Raw genomic sequence first — 17,325 nt, 5'->3', positions numbered from 1 at the left:
TCTTGTCAATACCACATCACACCTACCCATAAGTTTAAATGAAACATTGATTGGCCATTAATAATACCCAATTTTTTTCAAAATAAAGCAATATTTCCATTTACTCTCCCTCTTTCTCTTCCTCTTTCTTCCGCTCCTCTACTTATTTTTTTTTTTTTCTTTCCTTCTCTCAAAAAAAAAGAAATCAACTTGTAAACCTCTAGATCCAGGTCGGCAATGTCTCTTTCATTGCTTGATTTCCTTTCTTCCCTTCCCTCCCTCCCTCCCTCCCTCCGCATTTCCTCCCTTCCTCCCTTCCTTCATGCCTTCCTCCCCACCCCCCAAAAAATAAATAAATAAATAAATAAATAAAAAGAAATTGCCATAATCATCCCAGCCTTCACTAACCACCACCCTGATTAGTCAGTAGCCATCAACATCAAGACAAGACCCTCTGTCTGAAAAAAAGATTATGATGTCCCAAAGGTTCAACTAGCATTTTTTAGCAATAAAGTGTTTTAAAATTAAGGCTTATTGATTTCTACAGACATAATGCTATTTCATACTTAATAGACTACCATTTGGTGTTTATATAACTTTTTTAAAATTAATTAATTTATTTATTAATTTATTGGGAGGAAGGCAGGGAGGGAGGGAAGGAGGAAGGGAGGAAGGCAGGAAGGGAGGGAAGGAGGAAGGGAGGGAGGAAGGAAGGGATGAAGGAAGGAAGGAAGGGAGGAAGGGGGGATGGAAGGAGGGAGGGAGGGAAGGAAGGGAAGGAAGGAATTCAAGCAATGAGAGAGACATTGCTGACCTGGATCTAGAGGTTTACAAGTTGATTTCTTTTTTTGAGAGAAGGAAAGAAGAAAAAAAAAATGAGTAAAGGAGAGGAAGAAAGAGGACAAGAGAGAGGGAGGGTGAACGGAAATATTGCTTTATTCTGAAAAAAATGGGTATTAATAATGGCCAATCAATGTTTGATTTAAACCTATGAGTAGGTGTGATGTGGTATTGACAAGAATGTATATTTTGTGTATTTGAAATGGAGAGCTCTATAAATATTTATTAAGTTTACTTGTTCCAGATCTGAGTTCGAGTCCTTGATATCCTTATTAATTTTCTGTCTCATTGAATCTAAGTCTTTATGTATCTGGGTGTTAGGATCGTTAGCTCTTGTTGTTGCATTGATCCTTTTACCACTATATCTTTGTTGCTTTAAAATCTATTTTATCCGATACGAGAATTGCAACTCCTGCTTTTTATTTATTTATTATTTATTTTTGCTCTCCATTTGGTTGGTAAATCTTTCTCCATCCCTTTGTTTTGAGTCTTTGTGTATCCTTGCATGTGAAACAGGTCTGGATGTAACATGCCGTTGGGTTTTGGCTGTGTCTTTTGATTGGGGGATTTAGTCAATTTAAATTTAGGGTTACTGCCATTTGATGTTAACTGGCTGTTTGATCCATTCGTTGATATAAATTCTTCTTTATGTTGATGCTCTTTACTTTTTGGTATATTTTTAGAAAGGCTAATACTGGTTGTTTCTTTCTGTGTGTAATGTAAAGCAGGCTTGATGGTAATAAAATCACTGAGTACTTTCTTTTTCATAAAAGATTTTATTTTTCCTTCAGTTGTGAAGCTTAGTTTGGCTGGATATGAAATTCTGGGCTGAAAGTTCTGTTCTTTGAGGATGTTGAATATTGGCCCCCACTCTCTTCTGGCTTGTAGAGTTTCTGCTGAGAGATCTGCTGTAAGTCTGATAGGCTTGCCTTTGTGGGTAACCTGACCTTTCTCTCTGGCTGCCCTTAGTATTTTCTCCTTCGTTTCAACCCTGGTGAATCTAACAATTATGTGCCTTGGGGTTGCTCTTCTTGAGGAGTATCTTTGTGGTGTTCTCTGTATTGCCTGGGGTTGAATATTGACCTGCTTTGCTAGTTTAGGAAAATTTTCCTGAATAATATCCTGAAGGGTATTTTCCAGCTTGGATTCATTCTCTCCGTTGCATTCAGGTACACCTATCAAACATAAATTTTGTCTTTTCACATAGTCCCACATTTCTTGGAGACTTTGTTCATTCCTTTTTATCCTTTGTTCTCTAATCTTGTCTTCTCGTTTTCTTTCATTAAGTTGGACTTCTACCTCTTATATCCTTTCTTCTGCTTGAACAATTTGAGTGTTTAAACCTGTGCATACTTCTCGGAGTTCCTGTATTGTATTCTTCAGTTCCATTAATTCACTTATATTCCTCTCTAAGTTGTCTATTCTCAATAGGATTTCGTCAAACCTTTTTTCAAAGTTCCTAGTTTCTTTACGTTGGGCTACAACATGTTCTTTTAACTCACAGAGGTTTCTTATTATCCATTCCCTGAAGTGTGATTCTGTTATTGGGATGCGCTCGTTCTCCATCAAGCCTTGTTCCATTGTTGATGTGGAACTGTGATCATCTTTAGAGGGAGAGGCATTCTGATTTTGAGTATTCTCAGCCTTTTTATGCTGGTTTCTTCCCATCATTGTAAATTTATCCTCCTGTCGTCTTTGAAATTACCAACTTTCAGATTAGGTCTCTTGAGTGGATGTCCAAGTTGTTAGTTCCCTGGGCCAGAATGGCGGCGTTAAGACTGATGGTACTTTTCTGCCCAGGATTCTCCTGTCTGGCTTCCTTCTTGTGTCTGAAATAGGCGACTCTGCCTTCCTGGGGCTCCAAACCTCGGTCAGAAGGGGAACCAGTCTCGTTTATTCTGCGCCGAGAGCTGCCACGCCGAGGTGCCGTCACAGCTGCTGCGCTGGCCTCAGGAGTTGCGCTGGTGACCCGTGTGGGTCCTCCAAACCTCGGTCAGAAGGGGAGCCAGCCCTGTTTACTCTGCTCCGAGAGCTGACACGCCGAGGTGCCAGTGAAATCGGAGTCGTGCTGGCAACCCGTGTGACTCCTCCACTGGGGATCGTCTGCTTCGTGAGCGACCAGAATTTGTCTGAAAGTGTGGTGTCCTCTAGTTCTCCGTACCCTCACTGAGAGCTGCAATCCCGAGATGTTAGCAATCGGCCATCTTGGATCGTTCCCCCCTATTTATTTATTTTTTTTTGGAAGGGAGGAAGGCAGGAAGGTAGGAAAGGAGGAAGAGAGGGAGGGAGAGAAGGTAAGGAAGGAAATAGAGCAATGGGAGAGACATTGCCGACCTGGATCTAGAGGTCTACAAGTTGATTTATTTTTTTGAGAGAAGGAAAGAAAAAAAAGGAGTGAAGGAGAGGAATAAAGAGGAAGAAAAAGAGGGAGAGAGAACGGAAATGTTGCTTTATTCTTAAAAAAAATGGGTATTAATAATGGCCAATCAATGTTTCATTTAAACCTATGAGTAGGTGTGATGTGGTATTGACAAGAATGTATATTTTGTGTATTTAAAGTGGAGAGCTCTATAAATATTTATTAAGTTTACTTGTTCCGGATCTGAGTTCGAGTCCTTGATATCCTTATTAATTTTCTGTCTCGTTGAATCTAAGTCTCTATGTATCTGGGTGTTAGGATCGTTAGCTCTTCTTGTTGCATTGATTTTTTTACCACTATATCTTTGTTTCTTTAAGATCTATTTTATCAGATATGAGAATTGCAACTCCTGGTTTTTGTTTATTCATTTATTTTTGCTCTCCATTTGGTTGGTAAATCTTTCTCCATCCCTTTGTTTTGAGTCTTTGTGTATCCTTGCAAGTGAAATGGGTCTGGATGTAACATGCCGTTGGGTTTTGACTGTGTCTTTTGATTGGGGGATTTAGTCGATTTAAATTTAGGATTACTGCCATTTGATGTTAACTGGCTCTTTTATCCATTCATTGATGTAAATTCTTCTTTATGTTGATGCTCTTTACTTTTTGGTATATTTTTAAAAAGGCTAATACTGGTTGTTTCTTTTTATGTGTAATGCTTCTTTTAGAAGCTCTTGTAAAGCAGGCCTGGTGGTAATAAAATCTCTGAATACTTGCTTTTTCATAAAAGATTTTATTTTTCCTTCAGTTGTGAAACTTAATTTGGCTGGATATGAAATTCTGGACTGAAAGTTCTGTTCTTTAAGGATGTTGAATATTGGCCCCCACTCTCTTCTGGCTTATAGAGTTTCTGCTGAGAGATCTGCTGTAAGTCTGATAGGCTTCCCTTTGGGGGTAACCTGACCTTTCTCTCTGGCTGCCCTTAGTAATTTCTCCTCGTTTCAACCCTGGTGATTCTAACGATTATGTGCCTTGGGGTTGCTCTTCTTGAGGAGTATCTTTGTGGTGTTCTCTGTATTACCTGGGGTTGAATATTGTCCTGCTTTGCTAGTTTAGGAAAATTTTCCTGAATAATATCCTGAAGAATATTTTCCAGCTTGGATTCATTCTCTCGGTCACATTCAGGTACACCTATCAAACGTAAATTTGGTCTTTTCACATAGTCCCACATTTCTTGGAGACTTTGTTCATTCCTTTTTATCCTTTGTTCTCTAATCTTGTCTTCTCATTTTATTTCATTAAGTTCGACTTCTACCTCTGATATCCTTTCTTCTGCTTGAACAATTCGAGTGTTTAAACCTGTGCATACTTCTCGGAGTTCCCATATTGTATTCTTCAGTTCCATTAATTCACTTATATTCCTCTCTGAATTGTCTATTCTCATTAGGATTTCGTCAAACCTTTTTTCAAAGTTCTTAGTTTCTTTACATTGGGCTGCAACATGTTCTTTTAACTCACAGAAGTTTCTTATTATCCATCTTTGGAAGCCTGATCCTGTTAATGGGATGCGCTGGTTCTCCATCAAGCCTTGTTCCCTTGTTAATGAGGAACTGTGATCATCTTTAGAGGGAGAGGCGTTCTGATTTTGAGTATTCTCAGCCTTTTTACGCTGATTTCTTCCCATCATTGTAAATTTATCCACCTGTCGTCTTTGTAATTACCAACTTTCAAATTAGGTCTCTGAGTGGACATCCAAGTTGTTAATTCCCAGGGCCGAAATATGAGCAACCCACTGCGCTGGCCAAAACAGCGGTGTTAAGACTGATGGTGCTTTTCTGCCTGGGAATCCCAGTCTGGCTTCCTTCTTGAGTCCGTAATAGGGGACTCTGCCTTCCCGGATCTCCAAACCTTGGTCAGAAGGGGAAGCAGTCCCGTTTACTCTGCACCGAGAGCTGCCGCATGGAGATGCAGGCACAACCGCTGCGCCAGCCACGAGAGTCGCGCTGGTGACCCATGTGGCTCCTCCAAACCTCGGTCAGAAGGGGAACCAGTCCCATTTACTCTGCACCGAGAGCTGTTGCGCCGAGGTGCCAGTGAAACCACTGCACTGGCCACAAGAGTTGCACTGGCAACCCATGTGGCTCCTTTAAACCTCAGTCAGAAGGGGAACCAGTCCCGTTTATTCTGCACCGAGAGCTGCCGTGCTGAGGTGCCAGCAAAACCACTGCGCGGGCCACAAGAGTCACGCTGGCGACCCGTGGAGCTCCTCCACTGGGAATCTTCTGCTCCGTGAGCAACCAAAATTTGTCTCTATATAACTTTTATATGCACTGGGAAACCAAAAACTTTGTGTGACTTGCTTTATTGTGACCTTTGCTTTATTGAAGTGGTCTGGAACTAAACCTGCAATGTCTCCAAGGTGGCCTGTGCTAGTATTCCTCTGAGTTATCATCATATAATGAGATTTGAATGGGCGTTAAACATGGGAAGGCACTGTGCAAATCACTCTTCTTGTTTGTCTAAAATTTGTTTCCATTAAGTCTAAAGTATTGGGAAGTCTAAAATAGACATAATTCTGAATAAGTTTTTATTTCCAAGTAAAATAGAATATAATTAGGTATTAAAGCATGACACAGGGGTTCATTGCGGTATGGTATTTACCGATACCTGCCTTTTAAAACTAGGAGTCATTTAATTACTTCAATGGAAATAAGTACTCAAAAACAGCTTGTTCTTCAGCACTTCTATTTGCTTCTGAATGATTTTTAATCTATACACAGCTTTTTGTCAGTCATGTAAAAGTAAACTGAAGTATAGTCTAGTTTTTCCAATTTGTAAAGCCGTTTATTTTTTATTAATCTATTCAGCAAATACTGTCAGTGTACCATGTGTTAAGTGCTATTCCAGCACTGGCAAAACCTCAGTGAGCAAACCACACCATGGGCTACACTGGGAAGGTAACAGGCAGAAGGGAGTCAAATAACTGCACAACCCATCAGGCAGTTTTAAGTGCCGTGAATAAACTCCGGGTGAGGGGTCTAGAAAGTGATAATGGAGTGGCTGTTTTTTACAAGGCGTTCAGAAGAGGCCTCCGGGACTTGAGCAGCGGTCTGAGGGAAACTAGTGAGCCCTGTAGCGCCAGGGGAGTAGGAGGCAAGGGCCAGTCTGGAAAGTAGTCCTTTTCATCCAGTCTTAGAAGGTTGATCAGATTGATTTGTGCAGAAAACTCTAGTAAATTAAATAGAACAGCAAAAGAAAAACCCTCCACAGCTTGGCTCCTACCTCCTTTTTGGTTTACAAGTGGTTTCTCTTTGACATGATTGAAATTGCCTACTTTCCCCAGCTTTCCTTACAAGAGCTTTCCTTAGAATAACCTGCATCTTAGACTGTAGACTAGTGTTTCTGACTCTAAGTGAATATGTCCAGTAAATGCCACAGCTTCTGGTATAAGAAAAAATGTATTGTTACCCAACAAGAGCTGTGCTTTCTTTGCATTTGTTCCCTGAGAGAAAGGCAGGATAACAAATGAACTTTTTTTTTTTTAAGGCAGAGTCTCATTCTGTCACCAGGCCGGAGTGCAGTGGCACCATCTCAGCTCACTGCAGCCTCCCCCTTCCGAGTTCAAGCAACTCTCCTGCCTCAGCCTCCAGAGTAGCTGGGACTACAGGCACGCACCACCACACCCAGCTAATTTTTGTATTTTTAGTAGAGAAGAGGTTTCATCATGTTAGCCAGGATAGTGTCGATCTCTTGATCTCATGATCTGCCCGCCTCCCAAAGTGCTGGGATTACAGGCGTGAGCCACCATGCCCGGCCAAATGAACCAACTTTATATGTTTGTGTACAATGACTTCTATTATTATTTACCACCCTGTTAAGTCTCTTTAGAAATGGTTTCAAACATATAATTAAAATACAAATTTTAAAATTTCTTCATTGTAACTGAGAAAAAAAACTCAATGTTATGTTCCTAATCTGCAGAAGGAGTGGCACTCTTTACCTCTTTGGGGGTTGGGTAATCAGTCAGCGAGGGGTCCCAGAAACCTTGTTCTGTTGATTTATCAACCCAAGTATGATTTATGGCTCCTAGGGGTGAGGGAAAGGGGCTTCCTATGTTTACATAAAGAATGCCTGAAAGGGGCCATACACGGTCACTCACACCAGTAATTCCAGCACTTTGGGAGGCCAGGGCAGGTGGATCACCTGAGTTCAGGAGTTTAAGACCAGCCTGACCAACATGGTGAAACCCTGTCTCTACTAAAAATGCAAAAATTAGCCAGGTGTGGTGGTTCACACAGGAGAATCGCCTGAACCTGGGAGGTGGAGGTTGCAGTGAGCTGAGTTCACACCATTGCACTCCAGCCTGGGCAACAAGAGTGAAATTCTGTCTGGGCATGGCAGGGCAGGGCAGGGATGGGGTGGGGAGGAGGAGTGTCTGAAAGGGAGACCTTTTTCTTCTGCATTTTATCTGTGAATGCTTCTCTAAGTGTAACTAAAATATTTTCTTTTCTTTTTTTTTTAAGACAGGGTTTTACCATGTTGGCCAGGCTGGTCTTGAACTCCTGACCTCCAGTGATCTGCCTGCCTCAGCCTCCCAAAGTGCTGGGATCACAGGCATGAGCCACCACGCCCGGCCAAATAAAATGCTTTCTAAGTATTTATCTGCTTCTTATTGACCTGTTACTAACAAGGAGATAATAATGAGGCCTTTAAATATTTGCCTCTGTACTCCCAACAGAATATTTTCAGTATGCTGGGTAAATAGAAAAACCTCAGATGTTAGCAATGAGTATTCTCTGCCCAACTGTCATTATGTAGACAGGTTTTCTACTTGGGAAGATAGCTTTTACTTTTTTTTTTTTTTTTTTTTATTTGAGACAGCGTTTCACTCTTGTTACCCAGGCTGGAGTGCAATGGCACAATCTCGGCTCACTGCAACCTCTGCCTTCCGGGTTCAGGCAATTCTCCTGCCTCAGCCTCCTGAGTAGCTGGGACTACAGGCACGCGCCACCATGCCCAGCTAATTTTTTGTATTTTTAGTAGAGACGGAGTTTCACCATGTTGACCAGGATGGTCTCGATCTCTTGACCTCGTGATCTACCCGCCTCTGCCTCCCAAAGTGCTGGGATTACAGGCATGAGCCACCACGCCCGGCAATAGCTTTTACTTTCATGCAGTCTTAAGTGTTTTATCAGATTTATTTCTAAAGAAAAAGATTTTATTGGTCTTATTATAGAGAAAATGCCAATAAGTTGAATAGGTCTTCAAAAGGAAAGTGTTTTATTAACCTTGGTAATGATCTGTCTTAATAATAACACAATGCAACGGGCCCTTTAAAAGCTTTTTCCTGCTGTGATTGTATCATATACTGAATTCAGAATACGTCACATCAAAATGAATAATGGCATTCTAAGTGGGCCTCTGTGTTCCGGTTTGCTTTCTTGTTCTGTAGCCCCTCCTGTTTGGGCCTTCCCATTATTTGATCACTTGTAATTGATTTGTTTATGTGTTTAGGTGATGATCTTTGAACTGGCTTACCACGTGCAGTCATTTCTCAGCGAGCATAACAAGCCGCCTCCCAAGTCTTTTCATGAAGAAATGCTGGAAAGGCAGGCTCAGGAGGAGCAGCAGAGGCTGTTAGAGGCTAAGCGAAAAGAAGAACAGGAGGTGAGATGCCCTTGTCTGTGTCGATGTGCGTAGCCAGCCTGGAGGATTGCAAATACTATAGGTTTTATCTGTCTCTGCCTACAAGCTTTAAGTTTTGTGCAGCTTTTGATTCAAGCAAGGTAGATACCTATGAGAGGAGGCCCCAGGAGTAACAAAAAATATGAGTGATTTCCTCCTGACACGTATCAGTATTGCCTCTTAGAGCCCTCAGTCCAGGTCTTAAAAACATGAAAGAGAAGAGAAAAGAAGCTGCTTAACCAAACCACCTGTGGTCTTTTGGAGCTTGTGACGGTGTAAGGAATTCAATGTGTTTTAGAGGTTATTTTCTTCTTCCCTGTGCCAGACAAATATCTCACGCTCAAATGAGTAATAAAAGCCAGAGAATAAACTTTTTTATTCAAACATTTAGATGCATATATTACCTTTGACTTACAGGCTTTTAAAAACAAGACAGGAATCTATATCCTTATACAAACAGATTAAAGAAAAAATACAAATGGTTACCATTTGTATTTAAATCAAAGATAATATAATGGTTACCATTTGTATTTTATAAACTCCTGTTTATATCCTATGCAAACGGATTAAAGATTTATTAAAATACTGATTTGTTTAAATGCTAATAGTTATCTTTTGTATTTAAATCAAAAATAATATATGCATCTAAATGGTTATCATTTTTGGGATGTTTCCGCATGTGTGAGATATGCCACCCTTGAACCTTGTTAGGACATCAGCACATTACTCATCTGAGGTGAAAGCAAAAGAAAGAAAAAGAAGTCATTTATTTGTTTTTAAAAAAATTTAAATACTGGCATTATCCAGAAAATTTTAACAGGTTTATCTATAATTATTATAAAGTTGAACTGCTGAAACTCGTTTACTGAAACATTTTGACTTGCGTTAACGCTTTACATCCCCTCATTTACATTAAAAATTCTCTGAATGAAAATAGAGAAATAGCCAATGCATGATTTCTGCCCCCTCTTTTTCCTTTCACAATTATACATGTAGGTACCTTTTGACCCCATGGGAAAAAAAAAATATGTAACATTCAGAACTATCAGGAAGAAGAAGAGTTTTTTTTTTGTTTTGCTTGAGAATGAAGTTTCCCATCATAGTGGATTCTCTTTTTTTTTTTTTTTTTTTTTTTGAGACATAGTTTTGCTCTTGTTTTGCAGGCTGGAGTGCAAGGGTGCAACCTCAGCTCACTGCAATCTCTGCCTCCTAGGTTCAAGCGATTCTCCTGCCTCAGACTCCCGAATAGCTGGGATTATAGGCATGCGCCGCCATACACCTGACTAATTTTTGGATTTTTTTTTTAGTAGAGATGGGGTTTACCATGTTGGCCAGGCTGGTCTGAAACTCCTGGCCTCATGATCCACCCACCTCAGATTCCCAAAGTGCTGGTATTACAGGCTTGAGCCACCATGCCCAGCCCATAGTGGATTCTTAAGCATGCTCTCCACATATATGTCATGCTAGCTGGACATCTTTCAGCACCGTTGTTACATGTTTGGCATGAGTAGATAGCACATAGGTTGGTATTTTATTTTTAATTTTTTAATTTTTTTTTTTAAAGACGGGGTTTCACCATGTTGGTCAGGCTGGTCTTGAACTTCCAACCTCAGGTGATCCACCCACCTTGGCCTCCAAAGTGCTTGAATTCCAGGCGTGAGCCACCACACCCCGTCTACAGGTTGGTATTTTAAAAAAGACTAACGAGTTAGGCCTCACTTGTCTCCTGCAAACACCAATAACTGCTCTGGAAGCACAGATCTGTTTTAAAATCCTGAGCAATTTCTCACACCAGATGCTGAAAGGGGAGTTTGCGAATCAGTTCAGTGGACTTGTGATAACATCTAACGGAGTATGATAGTACCAGGCCTGCAATGATGCGGTTTCTTCACTCTTCCAGTAGAAGGTGCAGTCTTGCCAGTGGCTTTTTGTAGCCGGTGGCTTCCTGGGTGCTTTGCCACCTGTGGATTTGTGGGCAGTCTCCTTTGTATTATATAAGCCATGATCTAGAGACCTCCTTACTTACCCCCTTCTCCTGCTGGAGCTAGAGATGGTGCAGCGACGGCTGTGAATGCATTTCTAAAGTGCATCTTAACTGCTTACCTATACTAGGTTCTATTTGCCAATGATCTGTTCAACTCATCTGTTTTTTCTTGAATCTCTACCACACTTTTCGAATTATTATATCTTGATAATGTTTTAATATCTGACAAGTCAAGCCTACCCTTCCCCATCCCTTCATCTTTTTTTGTTTTTGTTTCTCAGCCATTTTCACCCATTTATTCTTACAGAAGATCTATAGAATTGCTTTCCCAGAGTCAAAACAAAAACCAACCTCCTGGGATTTTTATTGATTTAAAAAAAACTTATAGATTTATTTAGGAAGAATTGATATATTGATAGTAGTTAGACTTCCCAACAGTTAGTATAGTAGTTATATTGATAGTAGTTAGACTTCCCAAAAGGACTGTTTCTTTTTCCATCCAGGACTGTTTGTTTTTGTTTTCTGTTTCTTGTTATATTTTTTGAGACAGTGTCTTGCTCTGTCACCCAGGCTAAAGTGCAGTGGTGCAGTCTCGGCTCACTGCAGCTCAATGGATCCTCTTGCCTCTGCCACCTGAGTATAGGCATACACCACTGCACCTGGTTAATTTAAACTTTTTTTTTGTAGAGACAAGATCTCCCTGTGTTACCTAGGTTGGTCTTGAACTCCTGGGCTCAACTAGCCCTCCAGCTTCAACCTTTTGAAGTGTTAGGATTACAGGCAACAGCCACCATGCCCAGCACCATTTGTATATCTGTTTTTATCTTTTGGTGAGCCTTTCTAATTTTCTTCCTACAGATACTACTGTTTCTTTTTTTTTTTTTTTTTTTTTTTTTGAGATGAAGTTTCACTCTTGTTACCCAGGCTGTAGTGCAATGGCGCGATCTCGGCTGACTGCAACCTCCGCCTCCTGGGTTCAAGCAATTCTGCCTCAGCCTCCCGAGTAGCTGGGACTACAGGCACACCCCACCACGCCCAACTAATTTTTGTATTTTTAGTAGAGACGGGGTTTCACCATGTTGACCAGATGGTCTCGATCTCTTGACCTCGTGATCCACCCGCCTCAGCCTCCCAAAGTGCTGGGATTATAGGTGTGAGCCACCACGCCCAGCCTACTACTGTTTCTTAAAGTTACTTTTAGCATTTTGTTTTTTCCTTCTTTTCTTAGGTTCTTGTGCCTCTTTTCTGACTTTATTTTGTTTTTGCTTCGTTTTGTTTATCCTATGCTTACATTAACACTGTCTCTTTGTAGGTGCTATTCATTTTGTTGCTTGTATTCTATTTAAGCTGGGTAGCTTAGTTATAGTTGGGAGTTTGTAGTTCCTTTTTCATTATTTTTATTTTTATTATATTTTATTTTTGAGACGGAGTCTTGTTCTGTCACCCAGACTGGAGTGCAGTGGCACAATGTTGGGTCACTACAACTACAACCTCCATCTTTTGGGTTCAAGCAATTCTTCTGCCTCAGTCCCGAGTAGCTGGGATTACAGGTGCCCACCACAATGCCCAGCTAATTTTTGTATTTTTAGTAAGGACAGGGTTTTGCCATGTTGGCCAGGCTGATCTCAAATTCCTAACCTCAGGTGGTCTGCCCGCCTTGGCCTCCCCAAGTGTTGGGATTACAGGTGTGAGCCACTGTACCTGACCAGGAGTTTGTAGTTTTTTTTTCATACTAGCTCATTAGCAATAGATCCAAAGAGTTTGTAGTTTCTTATTATTGTCCTGTTGTTAGGAAGGCTTATTTTTATTAAAAGATAGTGACTCTTTAGCCAATAATCTTGTTTTGACATACTGCTATAGCTACCTATAAGTTTGGGGTATGTTTTTACATGTTGTATTATTGCTGTTATGGTTTTTGGGACTCTCTTAATAGTTTTGATATTTATAATTTGGAATTTTAGAAGAATAACACAAAACAGAGATCAAAATACCACTTTTAACATTGGGGAAGGTGATTGGAAAATGCAGGTGATTGAAGAATGGCAGGTAGGTGTGGTGTTTGGGCCATTGCCACCGCAGGTCCGGGCATTGAGGGTTGCTCAGCCCACCAGGACCCCCATGGCAGAGAGCAGGCACAAGTGCTTGTTCTCTGCAGATAGGCAGATATCAAACAGGAGGGTCTAAGACAAATGTGTGAAGAGTGAGAAGCCAGCAGTGTTGCTGTAGTGGAAATCCCCTGCACAGGGAACCATGAAGAATGGGAAGTAAATTCCCCTCCCCACACTCAATACCTGTTTTAATGGGAATGCCTAGTGCATAAGACCTCTGACAAAACTGTTAGAACTGCAGTTTGTACTGAGATTCTGTATTTTCAGATCTCTTAAAAAAAGAGGGTTTGAATTATTGAAATTAAAAAGATTTTTCTATAGTTTTATAATTTATATGTTGTATGGGTTTCAGAGATTGGCATTTGATGATTGTTTGATTTATTTCAGCAACGTGAAATCCTACATGAGATTCAGAGAAGGAAAGAAGAGATAAAAGAAGAGAAAAAAAGGAAAGAAATGGCTAAGCAGGTACACTCTCAACTCTACCACAATAAAATGATTTACATTTTGCAAAACATAAAGTGTGTTTATTTCCATTGGTGACATCTGTGTTACTATCAGTAATAAAACTTAAAATGAAGCACTAAAAATAAATATTCGTTGTGTATTTTAGACTCCCCAGATAAGCGGCAAAATGTATGTTGTCTGTAGATGATTTAGACTTAAGTAATTACTGTAATTTATCAAATGAGGGAGGGAAGAAATTACAGCTTTAATAATTAACCTGGCTAGAATTATTTTTTTTTTGAAACAGAGTCTTGTTCTGTCACCCAGGCTGGAGTTCAGTGGCATGATCTCAGCTCAGTGCACCTCCACCTCCCAGGTTCAAGCAATTCTTGTGCCTCATCCTCCTGAGTACCTGGGATTACTGGCATGTGCCACTACGCCTGGCTAATTTTTGTATTTTTTATTAGAGATGGGGTTTTGCCATGTTGGCCAGGCTGGTCTCCAACTCCTGGCCTCAAGTGGTCTACCCACCTCACCATCCCAAAGTGTTGGGATTACAGGTGTCAGCCACCACACCTGGTCTAGAATTCTTAATACCTAGAAAATAAAACAATTTGTTGATACTGAAAAGGGAATGAAAACCATATGGATCTACCTGAAATTTCATTCAGTGATGAAAAAGAGTAACTCAATAGAGCAGATTTAAAAGGCGGTGGTGAAAAAGGATGGAGTGCTTTTTCCTTTATTTTTCCTGAGTCTAGCTCAAGCAAAAAGCCAATCAGACGTGTTTGGAGAAATTCAGAGAAAATTGTACTCATTCTCTTTTACATAATTAGAGCATTAAACTTAGGTACACGACGTGGTAGCAGGAAGAGGTGCTGAAATGCAAATAAGCTTCTGGTTCAAGCTTTGGCTTTTCTACTGCCTTGCTCTGGGACCTTGGCAAGGTGACATTCTCTGTGACTCACTTTACTTGTCCCTTAAAATGGGACTGATGATGCCTTTCTGTCTTGTGTAATTACTTCCACAGACGAATGTACTGCCGTATTGGAAACTGCGTAGAAATGTATGATGAGATCCCTCTTTCCACCAGCGCTCCTGTCTTGCGTCTGACCTGCCTTCCTGTCAGCCACTCTCTTCCCTCTTTGAATTCCCCTTCTTCTCTTCATCTCCTCTTACTCTTCTCCCTAACTTTTTACACTATTGCAAGATTCTAAGCATTTTCATTTATAAAATTTATATTTTCTTGAAACTATAACCTGGACTTCAGTTCTTGAGCCAGTACATATTTAGGCATCAAGCTTTTTTTTTTTAATTTTATTTTTATAATTGACAAATAATAGTTGTATATATTCATGGGGTACATAGTGACATTTTGATACATATAATGAATAGTAATCGGATCAGGGTAATTTGCATATCCATCATTGCATACATTTATCATTTATTTGTGTTGGGAACATTCAGTATCCTCCTAGCTATTTTAAACTATTAAAAGTTGAGTTCAATTTTATTTTGCTTGTAAGCATTCAGCTTAAAATTTGCATTCTATGCTGAATTAATAATTATGTACCATGATTGTCTTCCATTTATGACTTACATCTAAAGTTGGTTTTACTTTTCTGTTCTAGGAACGTTTGGAAATTGCTAGTTTGTCAAACCAAGATCATAACTCTAAGAAAGACCCAGGAGGACACAGAACGGCTGCCATTCTACATGGAGGCTCTCCTGACTTTGTTGGAAATGGTAAACATAGGGCAAACTCCTCAGGAAGGTCTAGGTAAGTCCCTGGGATTTCTGATCTGGGAGAATGAAAGATGTAGAAGGATTTCACTACATTAAAGATGTAGTGAAATTTGATGGAAATTTCAGGTCTTAATAACTTTTTTTCAAACCTTGTGTATCTTAATATATTAGCAATATATTAACTATCTTAATATAATTAGCAATACAAAACAAAATTTCATTGACACTTTCCAAGTATCTTTAATGAATCTAGTTTTGTTGCTTATTCCCCACCCCCACCCCCCACCCTTACCTTTGATTTTTGAGATATAGTCTTGCCCTGTCACCAGGCTGGAGTGCAGTGGTGCAGTCTCGGCTCAGTGCTCCCTCTGCCGTCCAGGTTCAAGTGATTCTCCTGCCTCAGCCTCTCTAATAGGTGGGACTATAGGCATGTGCCATCACATCCCGCTAATTTTTGTCTTTTTAGTAGAGACAGGATTTCACTACATTGGCAAGGCGGTCTCGAACTCCTGACTTTGTGATCCACCCATCTCAGCCTCTCAAAGTGCTGGGATTACAGGGGTGAGTCACACCACACCTGGCCTCGTTCCCCTTTATTACAGCCTATAACGCATCACAAACTCGCCTTAGTACGATTCAATTTGATATTTAATAACTTAAATTCAGTAAGTGATTTAAAAATTTTTCTTCTATTTGAATCATCATCATCCAGTGTTTCAGTCTCCAACACCTTAGGTCCCACCACATATGTAGGGAGTACCTGAAAATGAGCACACGTGGGACATCTGTTACATGAGAGCAGGAACCCCAGTTGGCTGCCAGGGGTCTCCTCCCTACTACTGAGTTGGGCTCCTGGGCTGTTCCCTGTCACCACTGGTCACTTGAAGAATACTACTTGTTCTTCCATAACCTTTTTCACTGAAGAATTGTTACTTCACTATCTATTTGCTGTGGCCCTTTGTAGACCAGAGGGAATTTTAGTGCAGAAACCATTTATGAGTAGGGTAGGTTATTAAATATTGTGGGGACTTCAGCCTTCAATATATGTTTAAATTATCTCTTGTGAGACTCTAAGCAGAACTAAAAACCACCACTTTGCTTCTGCGAAAAGAAACATTTTAGTCACCAAACTAAAGATTTATACAAACTTCTGTATAGTTTATTAGAAGGAACCATTTCATTCTTTCCCTAATTATCTACTATTAAAAAAGAAGTTCAGAAATCGTTTTGATACTAATGTTTAGCTACTATTAGGGTGAATTAAATTTTTTTAAAATGCTGTTTCTAGTAAGCATTCCTTTTTAAGATTCTAACTCCTTACCCATTTAAATTATTTTTTGAATCTGGGCTTCCAATAAGGAACAGAGTTTGAAGCTGTCAGAGGATTTCACTAGGAAATATCTAATACATTTTTACTGTATTAGAACCATTGAATTAAATCAATGATATAAATAAGTCTTTTCAGATATATGAAAAACGATTGTTTTAAGTTTAAACATTTCTATTTTTGTGGCTAACTATAAACAGTGAATCCAAGGTTATACTTGTTTTTTGAGATCAAAGATAGCATGCTGGGCATGGTGGCTCACATGTGTGATCCCAACAGTTTGGGAGGCCAAGGCTGGAGGACCACTTGAGCCCAAGAGCCCAGCCTGGGCAACAAAGCTCCTTCCCATCTCAGAGCCTCTGCTGATCCCTCTGCCTGGGCCACTCTCCCTCTGGCACTTCACATGGTGGGCTCTTCCTTCACATTCAGTTCTCCCCTCAAATGTGACCTTCTCTGGTATCCCTTCCTGAGCCCTCCCTACCTACTTTCCTGCTTTGTCACTTGCTATCCAATTCTCCATTTTATTTTTCTACATAACACTTAGCACTAGCTGAAATTGTTATGTATTTGTTTGCTTTGGAATGTGAAGTCTGTGAGAGCAAAGCCCTCATCTGTGCTTTCTTCAAAGCCTGAAACAGTGCCTGGAAGACACATGGTGGGTTCCTGGTAAACTGCTGCGGGGAGGGCAAGAGGGAGGAAAGATGACAGAGGGAAAGTGGGACACTGCGTCTCTGGTGTTTTTAGGGTCTACAGCCTCTTTAACCAGGGGAATTTTGCTTTTCTTGATATGTGGGATATATTAAAAACCAGTGAGGTTTTATTTAACAAAAGATTTTCACTGCTGTAAAGAAGAG

The 17,325-nt window shown here is 40.3% G+C and overlaps 1 protein-coding gene and 1 pseudogene across 10 annotated transcripts in view; both read left to right on the top strand.

The window, feature by feature from the left end:
* The window catches only part of EIF2AK4 (eukaryotic translation initiation factor 2 alpha kinase 4), a 139,843-nt gene that overhangs the window by 35,607 nt on the left and 86,911 nt on the right, over positions 1 to 17,325 (top strand). For 9 of the 10 annotated variants that reach the window (XR_013521044.1, XM_035259867.3, XM_035259868.3 and 6 more), the window contains 3 exons: positions 8,689 to 8,841; positions 13,339 to 13,419; positions 15,030 to 15,178. Coding sequence is in view for 8 of the 10 variants with exons in the window: in XM_035259867.3 (XP_035115758.3) it covers positions 8,689 to 8,841; positions 13,339 to 13,419; positions 15,030 to 15,178 (383 nt within the window). In the remaining 2 variants the exon portion in view is untranslated. Of the gene's footprint in view, positions 1 to 8,688; positions 8,842 to 13,338; positions 13,420 to 15,029; positions 15,706 to 17,325 lie in introns of all 10 variants that reach the window. The other variant, XM_035259876.3, reaches the window with a different exon arrangement.
* Positions 9,503 to 9,596, top strand: LOC118145439 (small nucleolar RNA U13; annotated as a pseudogene).

The sequence above is a fragment of the Callithrix jacchus genome, chromosome 8 (genome assembly GCF_049354715.1).
Source record: "Callithrix jacchus isolate 240 chromosome 8, calJac240_pri, whole genome shotgun sequence".
Classification (NCBI taxonomy): domain Eukaryota; kingdom Metazoa; phylum Chordata; class Mammalia; order Primates; family Cebidae; genus Callithrix; species Callithrix jacchus.
This window is presented reverse-complemented; position numbering and strand designations above follow the sequence as displayed.